Source organism: Cebidichthys violaceus, unplaced genomic scaffold, assembly GCF_023349555.1.
Source record: "Cebidichthys violaceus isolate CVI_PGR_0920_01 unplaced genomic scaffold, fCebVio1.0.p SCAF_15, whole genome shotgun sequence".
In the NCBI taxonomy this organism is placed as follows: Eukaryota; Metazoa; Chordata; class Actinopteri; order Perciformes; family Stichaeidae; genus Cebidichthys; species Cebidichthys violaceus.
In genome coordinates, this window is record NW_027176318.1 from 7,022,447 (window position 1) to 7,039,299 (window position 16,853).

Below are 16,853 nucleotides of genomic sequence, written 5' to 3' on the forward strand. Positions count from 1 at the left end.
AAAGATGGGCTGAAGTGCCACAATTTATTTGTATATTAACTGTTAAGTGTATTTCCCGTGTGTTCAGGTTCGAAGCAGAGATCAGTTAATTCTGCAGTTAAGAGCTGAAATGAAGACGGCTGAACAAAAGCATCAAAGGAAACAGGAACAGGTGTGCTGGCTTGTTTCTGTCTGTATGTAGATTTGTGCTTTGTCATTTTTATCTATGTATGTACTTATCAGGGCTTTTACCACTGTATTTGTTACTTGTGTTTCAAATTATTGAGTATATTTTCAATTTATAATATTGCTATAATATTGATACATTTTTGCGTAAAGTACTATTTCTAAGAGATCACGCCTGTCCCTTTTAATATTGCTAATTTTGCATTCTCCAGCTATGTTCCATGAAAAATATAAGTTTCCGATTTGTTTCCATTTTGGGGTTTTAAATTTGTTTCAGGGCTTGTATTCAATTCTAGGTAGTCTGCATGGGTTTTCAACCTGTCTTGCTATTTTTTGTTTTTCCCTTTGATATGCTGAGGCTAGGCTGAGTGAGCACCCCTGTGTTTTTTTGTTTTTTTCCAACAATGACCTGTTTTACACCCACAGAGTTGCACATATGTACTCAAGGGAAGTGCCCAAACCAGCAACAGTTTTGTGCAGTTGGCTACTGAGCAGCTCCATTAGAGCTGTGGGAGGTGTAGCACTTTGCTCAAAGGCTCCTCGAAAGTTGGAGCTAAGGAAAGGGGAAATCGTTACTCATTCATGTCTGCCGTGCCCACATTTTCCCAACTGGTCCTGAGACTAAACTGGGAAACTCTCTGACTCAAGCCTGATTCCCTCACTTTTAGGCTACTGCCGCCCCCTCGCTGCCCTTTCTGTCTGCCTGTGTGTGCTTTGTATGTCTACAGAAAGTTATTCCATTTCCATCCTGTTCCTCTCCTCTTCCTTTTTTTTTTTGTTGCTCAGGTGGCAGCACTGAAGGGTGAGGTGAGACATTTGAAACACAAGGTCAGAGGACACCAGGATGAGAGGTGTCAGCTAAGCGAAAAGGTCAGAGATATCGAGTGCCTTATAGAGCAGAAAGAGAAAGAACAACAGCAGCTACATGATCAGCTCCGTATTGATCAGCAACAGGTAAGGAAGCATTCTCTCTTCTCCTCTTCACCTTCGCTAATCTCCACCTCCCCTAGAGGAGGAGCTATAGATCAGTTGAACTCTGACTTGGAAGCTGTGAAACAGGCTCACAAGATTGATGCGGAACGCTGGAGACAGAGGAGTGTCCTGCTTCACAGCCGATTGAAGCAGAACAACTCTGAGCTCAGCCAAATACAGAGCAGGCTGAAGGATCGAGAGTCGAAGGTCACGAAGCTCAAGGGCGGTTTAAGTCAGCAGCACACAGCCGCTGAGATGGCAAGTCTTTTGTGTGCTCAGTTGTCAATCAGTTGAGCCCCAGCACAACAATCTATTGAGTTAATCCAGCGAACAACATAAAAAGAAAACATTTTATACACTTATGCGTCTGTGTGTGAGTGATCTAAATCACAGTAGACAATCAACTAGTCAGTCTTTTGCCAAGAACAATAAACTGACCCGTTTACAGCAGTCAAGCTATATTTCGTAGTCAACTTAGATACATCCCCATCTACATCATCTGAATTACTAAACAAGACAAGATGACCCCTCTGTTTGTCAACCTCTCACATTCAATTGGACCCAAACATGAAAACAGGGAGGAAAAGACGGGCCGAGAGATTAAACATAAAAAGAGGAGACTAAAGTTACAATCAAACGAGGGTCATCTTGGGTAGTCGTATGACAGCCATGAATACTGAAATACCGGGCCAAATGAGGGTCAAAGCGACGTGTGTCCTATCATATTTAATGAGGGCTGTTTGTTTCTTCAAAGCACAAGCTCCTGATTATGGTCACAAGAAAGCCATGGTGTTCCCATTAAGCCTTTTTATAAGGCCTTTCATCCAGCGACAAAATGAAACGCTAAATCCACCATTAGTGTTTCGACAGTAGTGGCTACATTAAAAGGCTAGAAATACTAAGGCAGAGATCAAGTAACATTTACAGTTCAGCTGGGTTAAATTGGCATATGACACCATACTTTATATTGTGTGTGTGACTTTAAAACCGTTACCTTGTGTAACCTTGGGTAAAACATTCACCATCACACTTGAATGTCGAGTGTACATGGGCAGAGTCAATGGTTTTAAACAGTCCACGCACATACACCTACACGGGTTGTTCAGTTTTGACTCTAAACTAGAGGATAGAAGTCGATGGTGCCGCTCCGTCCTCTCTTCTACTCTGCTTTGTGTCTCTTTCCTTTGCATGAGCAAGTTTTCTACCCAGTCACACTGCCTTCCACCCAGTGTTAGTCCTAGATGGGCCCAGCTAATCCCTGGTTAAACCAAGCTGCGGTGAACCACTGAAATCTAACTAGTTGGCTGTCATTAGTTGTAAACCCTCATGTTCTGATCCAGATTACAGCGGGATTAACGTGGATGAACTCAAGATGAGTGTTAGAGCGGGTTTAACTTTCTCCACCTCTCCCCTTGAAAGGTGAGCTACGGTAGGATTCCTTGTGTAACACCGGGATTAAGCTCGGTTTCACTTCCTGGGTTCCCCTTTCATTATGAGTGGGGTTACTGTAGAGCAGCACAGTGTATTGCACCATGTTAGACAAACTAGTCTACCACTATTTATTTATTTATTTATTTTTTTAATACCTGTTGTGGGTTCCTGCTCCTGCAAGGAACCCACCTCTAAGTTCATTCAGTTTTCTTTATTTGTACATGCATTAAGGCTTCCTGCTGCTTTTGTCACCAGTTACTTGCAACACATTGTAACTCTTCACACTCCTGGCAGGTGTGTAGCACCTATACATTAGGGAAATTAAAAATGTAACAATGTTTTGGTCACACTAGCAAACCATCAGAATAGAGCTGTTCCATTTAAATAAATAGCAAAGGTTTATTCTCATCATTTGTGCTTAACTTTACTGTGTTTGCTCTCAGGTCGAGACGTTTGAAGAGAAGCTAAAGAAGCAGGGGGTTGAGATGGAACTTCTTCATCAGCAGCTAAAAGGAGCCAAGGAGGTGATAAAAGATGCCGGTTTACAAGCCCAGGAGCAGAAAGAAACGGTAGCCATTTTTAGACAAAAGTACACAGCAGCGATAGAGAAGGTGCATAGGGTGCAAGGGCAGGTGGAGCTTTTGGAAGAGGAACTACACTATTCACAGCAACAGGTATATCATAGCAGTACATTATCACTATTGCATTTTGCTTGTTCTGCACCGTGTGAAGAGATTTCATCCGCTATATAACTGTTCTAAATAAATAGGCTACAATTTTTGTATACGATGTCTTCAATCCTGTGACTGAAATTACAGTCTAAAATTCACCCATTGCCTTAATCACTTTGTTTTATTGGCAGCTACGAGATTCCCATTTGGCAACGCACTCAGTGAAGGAAGAGCTAGCTGAGATGGAGCAGCGGTGGCTGGAAAAGGTTGGCCAATGGGAGAACGGCCAGGAGGCTTTTGACCAGTTGACGGATGAGCTCCAGGCCAACCAGAATCTACTGAGAGAGAGTCAACAAAAAGCAGACCACCTTAAAGGCCTGGTGGGTTCCTTGCAGGAGCAGGCGGACACAATCAAACAGCAGGTAGGACAAACATACATACGTATACCCAAAAACAACATATATCTATACTTAGTTTGTCCTTTATCCCTCTGTGGAGATTTGTTTGCATCAGTCCTAACCTCATGACTTTGGAATATTCCTGTGTGTTACATTGTACAGGCTAACTCCTGCTAATATTTCTATGTAAATCAATGAGGCTGCCTGGGAGATGATTAGCGGAAACATTGGCAGGTGACATGACCAATGACCATGGTCTTTCATTTCAAAATAAGAAACAAATATTATTTCAATCTTCATCGTGGTTGCATTTGTTCTTTAAGGAGGCAGAGTTCTCAACAGGAAGATTTGGTGTGCCAGTGTTTAGGTTAAGTCAAATGGGTGTCTGTGTTCTTACGCGAGCTCCCAGGTGCTTGTCAGCTTCATCAATGTTGTGTGAGGCCATGCGTGGGCCTTTGTGTGCACGTGTCATTGCGCCCAAGAGTATGCGTGTGTGCATGTGTGCACTGGAGCGTGTCACTTAATCTTTTCTCCTTTTTCTTTCTGTTTTATATTTACTACGTCAGGCAACAAATGAATCATCTTTATTACGGAGAAATTTAATTTGGATGAACTTAACTGCTGCCGCCAAGGTCAGACGGGCAGAATGTCATTTTAATCCAATCAACTTTAATCTGTTGGTTATAAAAGAGTTAGGCTGCTGAAGAATGGCTGTATCTCAGGCCCTTTATTACACTGGCTAATGACTTTGATTGTGAGGCGCCTATCAAGAGGTTAGGAGTTCTTATGGAGCTTCACATCCTGCTAATTCTCTACCTCGTGCAACTCTTGGGCTCAGCTAACACTAAAATCACTAATGTCTTAATTCCCTGTTGACAAGAAAATCTAAATTGAAAGGAAAAAGTGAAATAATTTAGAATGTATATAAATATAAATATAAAATCATGTTTGAGCACAAATGGAAAAAGAAATGTTACTTATACAGTATAGTATCGTAATGCTATCTATATTCTAGTCCATTGGTATTCTGACCAGGGAATATTTCACTAATGTAAAGATGAATACTATAAGGCGTGGAATTCCTCTCCTTTCCTACAAAGATGTCCACTTTTGAATTAGTAACATAATTTGCCTATATAAAGGACAGTAGTTAATAGACAAAGATTGAGGCTAGTGATACATTTAGCATTACATTTAGAAAACACAATGAGCTACAAGGTCTATTTTTCCAAGGAGACATTCCTTTGTCATTATGAGAGCATTGCTAAGATCTTCAGGTACCCATTGCCTAATGCAGTTTCTCGCACTAGAGTCACTTGTTAATATCATGTTTGCAGTGTTGGAGTTTGTCAGCTGTGCTTGGAACATCAAGGCCATGTGTCTCTGTGCTCTGCGATGCAACAAATCAATTCACAAATGAGTGTAATACATAATGATGTATTTACTTAGTGTCACATCAGTGTCATTGTCATTTATTAGTAAACCAAAAATGCTTATAATCTGTAGAAATGCAAGTCCAAACAATTGATACCTTTGGGACTTGTTGTTTGCATTTTGGTGGTTTCATTTTCAGTGCATGAATGACTAACACCACCCTAGTTATTGCTGTTTTTTAATATTATTATGATTATGATTGTTATTTGTGTTGCTGTTCGTTTGTGACAATGTTGTGTTTGTTTCCATTGTAGGCCATCATGGTTTATTGTTTCATATGTAGTGCCATTTCCCCTCATTTTCTGATCCCTACATTTGGCTTGTTTAGTCTTCTCTTGTTTTATTGACACCATTTTTGAATTGCTTTTATTGTTATTGTTTTTGTGTGGACCGCATAAAGACTAGCGACCACTTTGTGAAAGCTAATGGGGATCCAAATAAAGAATAAATAAAATAAAAAAGTCTACCAAAAAACAAGCAATATTTAGTCGTTATGTTATCTCTATGAAATATTAACACTTTTCTTCTTTCTCTCTACCTATCTCACTTGCTCTCTCTACTCATAGAAACTGATGTTGGAGTGTGACCTCGAGCTATACCAACAGAGTCATTCTCATTCTGATGAGGAGTACCTCAGCCTGCTAACACACAGAGAGCAGCTACTGAAGGTACGCTCCTACATTGTGCTGTTGTACACATTACAGATGGGCATATTTCCATTGCACTAAACCATTAGAATGTATTCAGTTCTTACAGTTCCATTCAGCGATAACAGTTGAGAGAGCATTTTTTAGATCTACCTATATTGAAAAATAACTCATGTTTCTGACTTCAATTTAGTTTAAGAAAGAATGAATTACATTACATTGCTACATTCCAGCACTCACATTTTTGTGTGTTTGTATCTGCATGTGTGTGTGTTTCAGCGCTGCACTGAGCAGGTTGAGCGCCTTGCAGAGTGTGAAAAGGCTATTCTTCAGATGAAGTCAGAGCTGGAGAGACAGTAATAACTGAGTCTATAAAACTCTCATTCTCCTCTGCTGATCCCGGTTCCTGTCCTTGTCTCGCCTCTGGTGCCCTTCCCATCTGCCTCCGCCCCCTCCTCTCTCTCATTCTCTTAACAGCCTGCATGCCAAATGACATACAGTAGCGCACTATATATTATCTACAGATACTAATGAACACAATAATCAATAATGAAATCATTATCTATTAATTATGCTTATTTGTTATCTGGTTTACTTTTTTCTTGTTGCAGATCATTTTTCTTTCCCTGTATTTATTGGTACTATGCATTCTTTACACAGCAGCTTCTTCGGGCCAGTCAGTCTTTGCTTTCCTCCCCATAGAGCCCAGCAAAAAGCAGGTCTGAGGCAAAGCCTTGTTGCGTCCCACCGCACACACATGAGCCAGCTGGAACAGGAAGTGATACGTCTGAAAAAGGAAGTTGCACGCTTAAAGCTTGAGCTGGCGGACACCCAAAAGGTATTAAAGTAATGCATATCTGCTGTCCTGTCCTCTATTTCAGAGATAGACGTGTTATTTTGACCTTTCCCCCTCTACTTTTGAATTGAGTTGCCTCATATACTGTCCTAAAACTTTGCCTATGCATGCATCTCAGACTACGAACATGGAGCTGGAGATTCAATTCAAGTTCCCAAAGAGGGGTACTCAACCCACCTCCACGGGCACCACACACCCACCACTCATGTGATTGTCCCGTGATTGCCTGGCAGAAACAAATTGCCTCGCCATTAATTAATGCACCGAACGTGCCAAGGCTGGTGAAATTGACTCCAATTAAGAGCTCAATGGGACACTAAACATTAAAATTACTCAAAGTGGCGACTGTAGCCTGGCAGAGTGCCAACATTGCTGGCAGTCATAGCCACATCATTCATGTGTGTGTATGTGTGTTGTCTAGGTGCAAGTGGGAGCATTTGATTTTACACATTCATTTGTGTGTCCTCTGGCACATATAAGTGATAGACATGTCATGCTTAACAAGAATATCATATGCATGGGCACACTTTGATTTTAATAAACACACACCCACACACACACACACACACACACACACACACACACACACACACACATACGCAACTGTAGTATATTCTCCCCTTGCTTACAGGTCTTTTCTATTTATTCAGCCTAATGTTACATAATGCGTCGTGGTAGGACACAGGCGCCATTTATATATATATACTAGCAAGGTGTACATAATAAAGTGGTCGGTTAGCAGGACTTTTTAATAAGTTTGCATTATGCAGAGTTGACTACTGCATGCCTTCCAAACACCTTGACACAATAGATTTGACTATGCTAAACAGATCGGATATGATTTTCTCTAGCTGCACAACAGAGGCAAACATGTATTTTTTTTATTTGTATGTTTCAGTCAAGGTTTCCCATGGATAAAAGCAAATGTAAGATAGGGAATCAAAATCAAATAATAAGTTGTCACTCACACACATTTTAGGCTCCTTTTTATGGCAAGTGTGAAATGCATTCGAGACCCAATCTAGCAAGACGCTTGATCTGAACGAGGCCACAACACTGTGTGTGTGTGTGTGTGTGTGTGTGTGTGTGTGTGTGTGTGTGTGTGTGTGTGTGTGTGTGTGTGTGTGTGTGTGTGTATATGTGTGTGTGTGTGTGTGTGTGTGTGTGTGTGTGTGTGTGTGTGTGTGTGTGTGTGTGTGTGTGTGTGTGTGTGCGTGCGCGCGCGTGCGTGTGCGCATGAAAACGCAGTCACTTATCCACTATTACTATTGACCCTTACTTGTACTGCAGGTACATGTGGCACTTCTCAGACAGTCAGAGGAGGAGCTGAAGGAGGGCAGACGAGAGGCAGCGAGACGGAGCAACGAGCTGGATGTACAGAGAGCGGAGGTGCAGAGGCTTCAGGAAGAGTTACTGAAGGGGGAGGAGAAAATGAGGAGTGCCATCGGAGAGAGACGGAGTCTGAGCAGTCGCGTCAGGCAGTTGAGTCAAGAGCTGGAGGAGCTGTGTGGCAAGCTGCAAGTGACAGGTAGCAATCAGTCAATAGATCTATCAGTAACTAATTTTATCCATCCATCTGTCCCTTTATCCACAAACACATACACATATTGTGTACATATACAGTTTTTTTATCTAATCCTTAATATTTATATTGACCTACATTTAAATAGTGGCCTGTACAAATGATAAAGTGGTGCAGAAGCAAAAGGTTTACATGAGTGTTTTTTTTTTTTCTTCTAAAGAATTGAGATTTTATCTCACTTCATTGTTTGCTACACTAGTTGCCCTGCTTTTCTTGTTTGGCAATGTGTGGCATCAGAAGCACATATGATGCTGGAGAAGCTTTACAGCGTTCCCTGCCTTTTGTTTTGAACCAGCAACACTGCTGTTAGTTCAATCAGTTAGCTCAAATTAGCCAGCAGTGGTGCAGCGATGTGGTGATTCGGTTGCTAGCTGTCTGCACGCAATGTTAACTCACACACACACACACACACACACACACACACACACACACACACACACACACTGTAGATAGAGGTTTGATTTAATGGCACACTGCTTTGGCGGTATGGTAATGATCTAGTTTGTGTGTGTGTGTGTGTGTGTGTGTGTGTGTGTGTGCGCCTGATGGTGGCCTTTGTAGTCGTGTGGTAGTGCAGGAATGGTGATGGCTGGGTCTCACTGGGCACAGAAATGTCTCATTAAGAATTAACGTACACATCTACGGTCACGCCAGGCAAACACCTCTCATACACACACGCACACAGCCATTTCTCCCAACTCCCACTGCTTTAATTAGCACATACACACTTGCTCTCCGAGGTACAAATACACACACACACACACACACGCGCACACACACACACTCACCTATTGTCCGCAGAGAGATGAATCTGAGGCCTTTCTCTGTGGCAGAGAGTGGCTGGCTTGCTCGGTGAACACTGCTCATTAACAAGATAGAGACAGAAGGACAACGCTGTGTAGCTTGGCCTTTGTCTGTGATCAAAACCCATTCCCTCAACTCTACGCTCCACACAAACCACATATTATTCCGCTTTTACCTTCTGCAAATACAATCCAGCAACGTAGAGCCTATTGTAATGACTTAAGAAGAATAAGGGTGCATTATGATAACAAAGGGGGCATTGTTTACCTGGATATAGCAGTTACCTGAATAGACTGGGTGAGGAGTCAGCTTGAGAAATTACTGTTGCGGACAAAAGGCCCTTTTTATTAACATGGAGCCCTTGTTGAGGTACTTTCTGTATTATAAAACAACATCTTGAGTGGAGATGATTGATAACAGTAGATCTGGTCTAGGGTGGAGTAGATTGTGAAAAACAACACGTCAGAATGCAGATTATTAGACTGTATGGACAAACACAAAAAGGTACACTGTCAAATAATAAGGAAAAAACGGCAGTAGTCCACAGTACATTTAAATGAAAACACATATGTAAGACTATTACGTCATTTCAGTACTTATTTCTGTTATAATGGATGTCCAGTTATTTGTCTGTCTTCTTTTGGCAGTCTGTGGAATTTCAGAGTAAAATGTTTACAGCTGATGATTAAATTATTATTGAACTAACTAAATTATTATCTGTTATTGTGTCTATGGTTTATTTTTTACTCGTTAAGTGGTTTGGTGCTGTGAGACGGGTAACATGTTGCATGACTCCTACATTTAACTGGGCGTATACAGAGCTGTACTGTAATCGGGATGTGATGGATATTATATTAAAAGGTCTCTGCGGCTAGCTAGACGGAATGTCCACGGGGTGAAAGAATCGGAGGATGAGTTGGGAACCAGAGAAGTGTCATATGGATAAGATTGAAGCGGCTGAAGGCAGCTGGATTCAATCAGACTGTGGCAGGAGAGACAGGGAAGAAGAGGGTGATTAAAAAGGAGAGAAAAAAGTCCCGAAACCTGGCACATGACTGTATGTGTCAAATTTAACGTCACTCTTTGACTGCATGCATTTTCTGTATGATTCCCACTTCACTAGGTATTCTCTTTCTTACAAAATATTCAGTCCGGAGAGTAAATCACACAACACTAAACTACACTAAGTGGAGAGCCAGTGTGTGTACCATACATATCTAGCATTTACAGTATATATGGGTCATTTGAACTTAATTAAGAACTGATGTGTGGCATGATTTTTGAAACTCTAAGACATTTATTCAGACAATAAGTAGAAACGTTTTGTTATTAATCAGATTCAACGAAAACTGTATGCCTTATCTAAATGGCTGGTTAATTGTTTTGGAAAAATGTCTTTGTAGGACCTGTCTGTGAAAATCAAGCAAGGATGGATGTTTAAAATATTCAAATGTGGCTGATCGTGTCATCTTACATCTTAAATAAGATGTGTTGTAAGGTCTGCTGTAATGTGAAATAAATGTGATGCTGTGTGACCACAAATGAAATAACAGCATAAACAAAAACACAATATCCATATTTCCACACTTCCACAAAAACAGAAATGTGATATTACCACCCCTCTGTGCTGCTGATGTGCATCTGCCTAAAGATGATGAAATCATTAATGTGTGTGTGTGTGTGTGTGTGTGTGTGTGTGTGTGTGTGTGTGCTGCTATCCAATCTGGATCCCTGGACGCACACGTGCACATGCCTCTCTCCTCCAATTCACCTCTATTACTAGCTATAATCCCATTTCACACTCTATCGATCCCCAAAACTGTTGTTCACCGGAACCAGCAGCAAACACTGGCATTTCTCCCCATCATTTCACCGCCATTGTTCTTTATTACACAAAGAAGCCCCCCTTTTGTCTCAGAGCAAACTTGGCCCCGCTGAAATATGAATTATAAATGTATGGCTAATAAAAGAGAACGGGGAGAGAGAGAGTGAGAGAGAGAGAGAGAGAAGGGGAGAGAGATAGAGATAGAGAGAAGTGGTTGGTAGAAACATCAGAGAAAATGACTCCTTTACAAGAGTCTATTGATCAGTTTCTATCAAAGGGGGATGTCAGACATGAGATTACCTGGCAGTTTGAGCATTAGGTGCCGTGTGTTATAGCCCCGGGCCCTTGTACCGCTGCCAGAGGATTGTAAATAAAGCGAAGAGGAGAGAGCAAGAGGGGAGTGTATTGGGGTGTATGTGTGTGTGAGTTTTAGATTCTACGTGTGTGTGTGTGTGTGTGTGTGTGTGTGTGTGTGTGTGTGTGTGTGTGTTGCTCTTTGTCTTTGTTAGTGTTCACTGTTGTGTGCATATGATTTTTTTTCTTGTGGTGTATTTGTGTGCATGCCTGTGTGCGGCTGTGCGCCTGCACCTTTTGGCTTATACCCAAAAGCAGTGTTGCAAGCCCATGAAACTTCAGAAAGAGAGGGAGTGAGTCTTGGGAGGCTTTGGGACGTCTCTCGGGAGCACCTTAGCCCGCTACGAATCCCCCAACAAAGCCAAAGGAAGCCCCTATGAAGCCTTATGAAGCTTTTATGAGGGCCAGGCAGGGCCCAGCCCAGCCCCAACCACTGATTCAGGGTTAGCCGGGTTCTCGTCCCTCTCATGTTAAAGGTTAGCTACGAGAGCGGGGTAATCTGACTGCAGATCTGTGATTATAAACTGATGCTATATGATGGGCTTTGAAACTCTTATGAAGGCATTGAGAAGGAGAGATTAGATTATGAACTAATGTCATACCTTAAGTTGTGAAGCCAGTATAAAAGGGTCAAGAAAGTAAGAGACCCAAGATCTTATGTCTCATTTCCACTGCATGGTTCGGCTCGACTTGACTCACTCTTGGCACCAGGCCAGATTCTCACCTGATCGCCATATCTACGCAGCATTAAATGATCTGATATCAACTTCATCCGCTGAATCCTTCCATTGGCAATCAAGCAGAGGAATGTCAGCGCTTCGTCAAATGTACGGCGTAGCGTTCGGCGTAGTTTTGTGGGCTGACATTTAAAAAAAAATCTTGGTAGAGTGAATAAAAATAAAATTGCCGTCACTATTGACGGTAGCATGGCAGGTTTGTGCAAGTGACGGTTTTCTCTGACCAATCAGTGTTCTCATACCGGCTCGGCTCACTTGGAACTTCGCTAGAGGTGGTACCAAAAAAAATACTACACACAACTTCTGCTAAACCAAAAAAGTGTGAGTTAAGTAGAGCCGTGCCGTACCATTGAGTGGAAATGCAGCATCTATTTTAAGCTATTAAGAAGAATTGATTGTTGAGAAATCCACAATCCTCTGCGGATCCTCTTTTAATGTGGAAAATGTTGGCAGCATTTGGTCATCAAACTAAACATATAAATAAATATATAAATATACCACACATCTTATTTTGTCTAAAGTAAACTCCTGGTGTATGTCTGTATGTTTGCTGCTTTCTACTTGTGTGTGTGTTTTCTTATTTCTTGAATTTTATATAGAAAGCTGTCTGTCTTTTCACTTAATTTGGTGTTTCAGCTATGTGTGTGCGTCTGTGTGTGTTTGGGTACAAATAGGAGCGCTTGTGTAAACGGGTCAGTCTATGCAGCTAATTGCTCTCTCTGTGGCCTCCCCTGGTGGGAGGTGTCACTGAGGTCACCTCAAAACTAATGCTTTGATTGCGAATTTGATCCCCAACTCAAGTTTTCATACCTCTGCCTTATTGATTATTGAGATTCATAACAAACTTTCACCTTGAGATTTAGTGAAATAGCCAAGGTAGAGGTGCATGCACACACAAACAAAGGTGTTTTTGCATCGTTAAATATTTAGCAATTCCAGTTGCAGCTTCAATTTTCCTAGGGCTTCAGTTTAAACAGTTTGGATTCTGCGAAATCATAAATGAATCATGGCTTTATTAAATGTAGATTTTCTTTTCTGCTTTTCCTCCATTCTGGTATTGGTTTTAGCTTCCCCCTGTTAGGTCTGTCCCACCACTACCATCACAGTGTGGTGCGTGGCCCTAAAAGCATCGCAGCAATACACTAAACATTTCTCTATTTCTATTTCACGCACTCAAATACACATGCACACCCTCAAAGTCAAGGTCCGTCCTGTAAATATTCAACACACACACACACACACACACACACACACACACACACACACACACACAAACACACATACTCAGGAGTACACCTCTACATATTCAGCGCACACACCTCCTCAATATTCACTAGCCTTGACCACCGATGGCTGACAGTTTATGTTATATTCAATGAATACTGAATATAGTGAAAAGGTTTTAAGAGCTATGAAGAAACATTGACTCACAAAACAGCATACAGAACAAAAAAAAGAAGGGGGGGGGGGGGGGGTTAAATCCTAAATTTTAAATTCAAACTAAAAAGGGCCTGCATAAGCAAACCTAACCAAGGAACCACTCAATGTGCTAAACTACTAAGTGTAGGACAATGGGGTTTTATTGCATGTAGACGGAGGGGACGGCTGAAAAGGGAATGTGATTGAAGGGACGCAGTCAGGAGTATGAGCTCTACTGGCTTGCTCAAGGTGAAGAGTGCCATCTATTGACCAACTCGGGGAGCGCTCTTTTTGTCTCTCAACAAAAGGGCTGCTGCCTCGTCTAAGTGCAAGCAGTGCAATACTTTCACTTCTGCCTTCTCTGCCTCTGAAAGGCATTCAGCGCTTCTTCTGTGGCGGAGTGCGTTTTGCTTTGAAGGTGGCTCGCAGTTCATATTTTCACGCTGAACTTGACGCGAATCAATAATCACCTCTGTGTGTTCAAGTTTTGTAGATCATTCTTTAATAAACCTTTGTCTGCTGGAGCATGTAAGTTACGGTATATAAATATATGTTCTTGTGTTCCATATTTCTTTCTTTAAATGAATTAGAAAACAAAATGAACTCAGCCTCAAGATCTGACAACACATCTGACAATATAATATCTCATTTAGAATGTATATTTTTTCTTTCATATGGACATTTGAATACTCTTTAATAAATCTTAACCAACAGCATCTGAAGTGAACTGTTGCTCTTTATCGCACACTTTTCTGCCCCTGTCTTTCCTCTCTCTCTCCTGCTCAGTGGAGGAGTTGGCAGCCCGTGCAGAGGAGGCGAGGCGGATGGAGGGTTGCCTGAATGAGGGAAAGCTAGCAGAGGAGAAAATAAGGTAAGAAGGGAAAGAGGGAGAGAGGGAAAGAAGCTTCCTCTCTTATCCTATTTCCCATGGTCCCCTGTGTAAACTCGGTAATCAAAAACATTTAGCTTTTTCGCATGCGGCGTACAGTAGGCTGTATAACTGAACATGTGTTGAACAGAACAGCCCTAAGCTCTAAATACGTGCATTGTTTAAGAAAGTCTTCAAAGCAAAATGCCTAACTTTTTATTATTTCTGAAGATTTGGATATCCCAGCGGAAAATGAACTTCTGCTCCCGAGTGAATCTAACAAATATCAAAATGTGTATTGACGGGACACGGTAGGTAAGCAGCTGTTAGGTCGTGGAGTTCAGAGTTGAGAGGCGAGACCCCCGGTTGACCCCCGTGTGTCACCAGAGCTGCGGTGATGACATCAGCAAGCATGTATCACCCAGTGGAGTGTGTGTGTGTGTGTGTGTGTGTGTTTGTGTGCGTCTGTTTGTGCGCACATATTTGCGGTTGTGGCTTTGGCTTCGACATGACCTCACTGCAACGGTCTCCTATAGGGAGTTTCATGGTTAAGTTGAGCTATGGAACATTTTCATCTTCAACCTAACAATTTCAAACTCTGCATGAAGACTTTATAGGTTACATTATGAATTATTACATTTTATTACATTTAAACCAATTTTAGGTAGTGAATGGTAAAGCAATCGCTGTGTCTGCATATTATATCCATTTGCAGAATCATGCTGTTTACTGTTAACCCAGTATTATCTAATAACTGCAAAGACATGAAAGGTTTTTAAGCAACAACACCATACTAATGGCTTCCATCTGTGCTGTGGGAAATCCCCTCCTTTCTCCACAGGATGCCTCCTCTCTTCCTTTCCTTCCTCTCTTCCACTCTGTTCATCCTATCGTGTGTTCTCTCCATGGGCCGATCTATCAGGCATTTTCTCCCCTTTTTTGTTTCAGCCGTTCTGCCTTAGCTTTTACTACCACTGAGTTACTCTATTAGTTTTAAGTTCAGTGCTGAAACATGCAGTGAATTAATCTATATATTGAGACACAGACACATAATTCACTATAATTTATTTGGATACATTTTAGAATGTAAATATATATATTAATGATTTGAAAATATAATAAATTAAAATTCCCAAGCTTTTGCTGGGTATAGCCAGACCTTTTTTTTTAGACTGAGCTTTAAAGATTTAAATAAATAATAACTCAGAAATACCTCATATTTGAGCTTAAATGATTTGCCAATTAGTTGTTTTTTTAAAGAAATGAATTGGCAACAATTTTGATCAATCATTTAAGTCATTTTTCTAAAGAAAAAATTGCCAAATATTCTTCCAGTTTTCCTAAAACTAAATGGAAATAGCTTTGGGTTTTGGACTGTGGGTTGGACAAAACATATAATTTTGACAAATCACTTTGAGTTCTGGGAAACTGTGATTGACAGTTTTCACTGGCGTATTATAAAATAGGTGATTAATTGATTGACAGAGAAAACAAAACTCAATAATAAAAACAATTGATAGTTGCGGCCTTAAAAAACAGTAGAATCTAGTAACTTGTGATAGGTCAATGTTTTTGGTAGTCAATAGCCCAAATCAATAACTGAAAAAATAACAGATGATGTATAGAGGGAGAGTGGTAGATATTGAACTGTGCATCATTTATTGGGTATTTTCTATATGTGTCAATTTAACACAAATGCCATTAAAAAAGTAATGGTCAAATGCTGACTTTGTGATCTTTCACTGCATAGTCATTCTTTTTTTTTTTTTTTTTTTTACTCTAAAATCTATAATATACTAACTTTAGTTCAGTGTCCCACAACTTTTGCTTGAAATATGTTTAATATTAATTTTTCATTTGCTTTTAGAGGTTCGGGTCAAGAGTGGGGCTGGTTTGTTTTGGTGCATGTGTGCACTGTGTGTGTGTGTGTGTGTGTGTGTGTGTGTGGAGAAGGTTGGTTGGGGTGTTGAGGCTCACTGAGCGGCCGAAGCGAGGCTGTGGAGGGAGGTTTGTGGAAATGGTAATCATTTGTCGTATTGATCTCGCTGTAGCCAGGGCAGCTGGCACACACAAACTTGCTCGCACACGTGTACACACACACTTGCAGACACTAACTGACTCACATACACACAGACGCACAGTTGCGTGGCAGGAATAGACCCCCTCATATTGATCCCCTTCACATTCCCTTAGCTCGGCTGCCACACACACACACACACACACACACACACACACACACACACACACACACACACACACACACACATGCGCGCATACTCACACTTACTGGGCCTATTTAAACACTCCCACAGATCTTGATTTTCGAGAAAACTTCATATTGAATTAAATACTTTCAATGTGTTTGTCTTTAGGGTGGTTTATTGTAATAATGAATGTGAAAATATTTAAATTACTTTTAAAAAATGCATCCAAGATATTGGGGTGACTAAAATATAGTGACTGATTTTTTTTTAATGTAATTTACCTTATTCTAGTATAGTGATACATTTGTTGTTGTTGTGTTTGTGTGTGCAGGTCAATGGCTGAGAGGCTGGAGACAGAAGTGGCAGAGCTCAGGAGGAGTCTTCAGCAGGCTGTCGATCACAAGCTCAAGGCAGTGCGAGAGAAACAGGATGCCCTGGAACAGGTAAATAAATGCACAGCAGACCTGAGTGACACCGCCTCTGCAA

General features: G+C 41.1%; 1 protein-coding gene across 1 annotated transcript in view; it reads left to right on the plus strand.

Moving 5' to 3' along the window:
* LOC137871775 (trichohyalin) overlaps positions 1-16,853 on the plus strand; it is a 116,616-nt gene that overhangs the window by 49,921 nt on the left and 49,842 nt on the right. The window contains exons 11-20 of the mRNA XM_068709733.1: positions 68-151; positions 952-1,119; positions 3,012-3,242; positions 3,431-3,661; positions 5,638-5,739; positions 5,998-6,074; positions 6,421-6,556; positions 7,865-8,102; positions 14,082-14,166; positions 16,699-16,810. Of these exons, the coding sequence (XP_068565834.1) occupies positions 68-151; positions 952-1,119; positions 3,012-3,242; positions 3,431-3,661; positions 5,638-5,739; positions 5,998-6,074; positions 6,421-6,556; positions 7,865-8,102; positions 14,082-14,166; positions 16,699-16,810 (1,464 nt within the window). The remainder of the gene's footprint in view (positions 1-67; positions 152-951; positions 1,120-3,011; positions 3,243-3,430; positions 3,662-5,637; positions 5,740-5,997; positions 6,075-6,420; positions 6,557-7,864; positions 8,103-14,081; positions 14,167-16,698; positions 16,811-16,853) is intronic.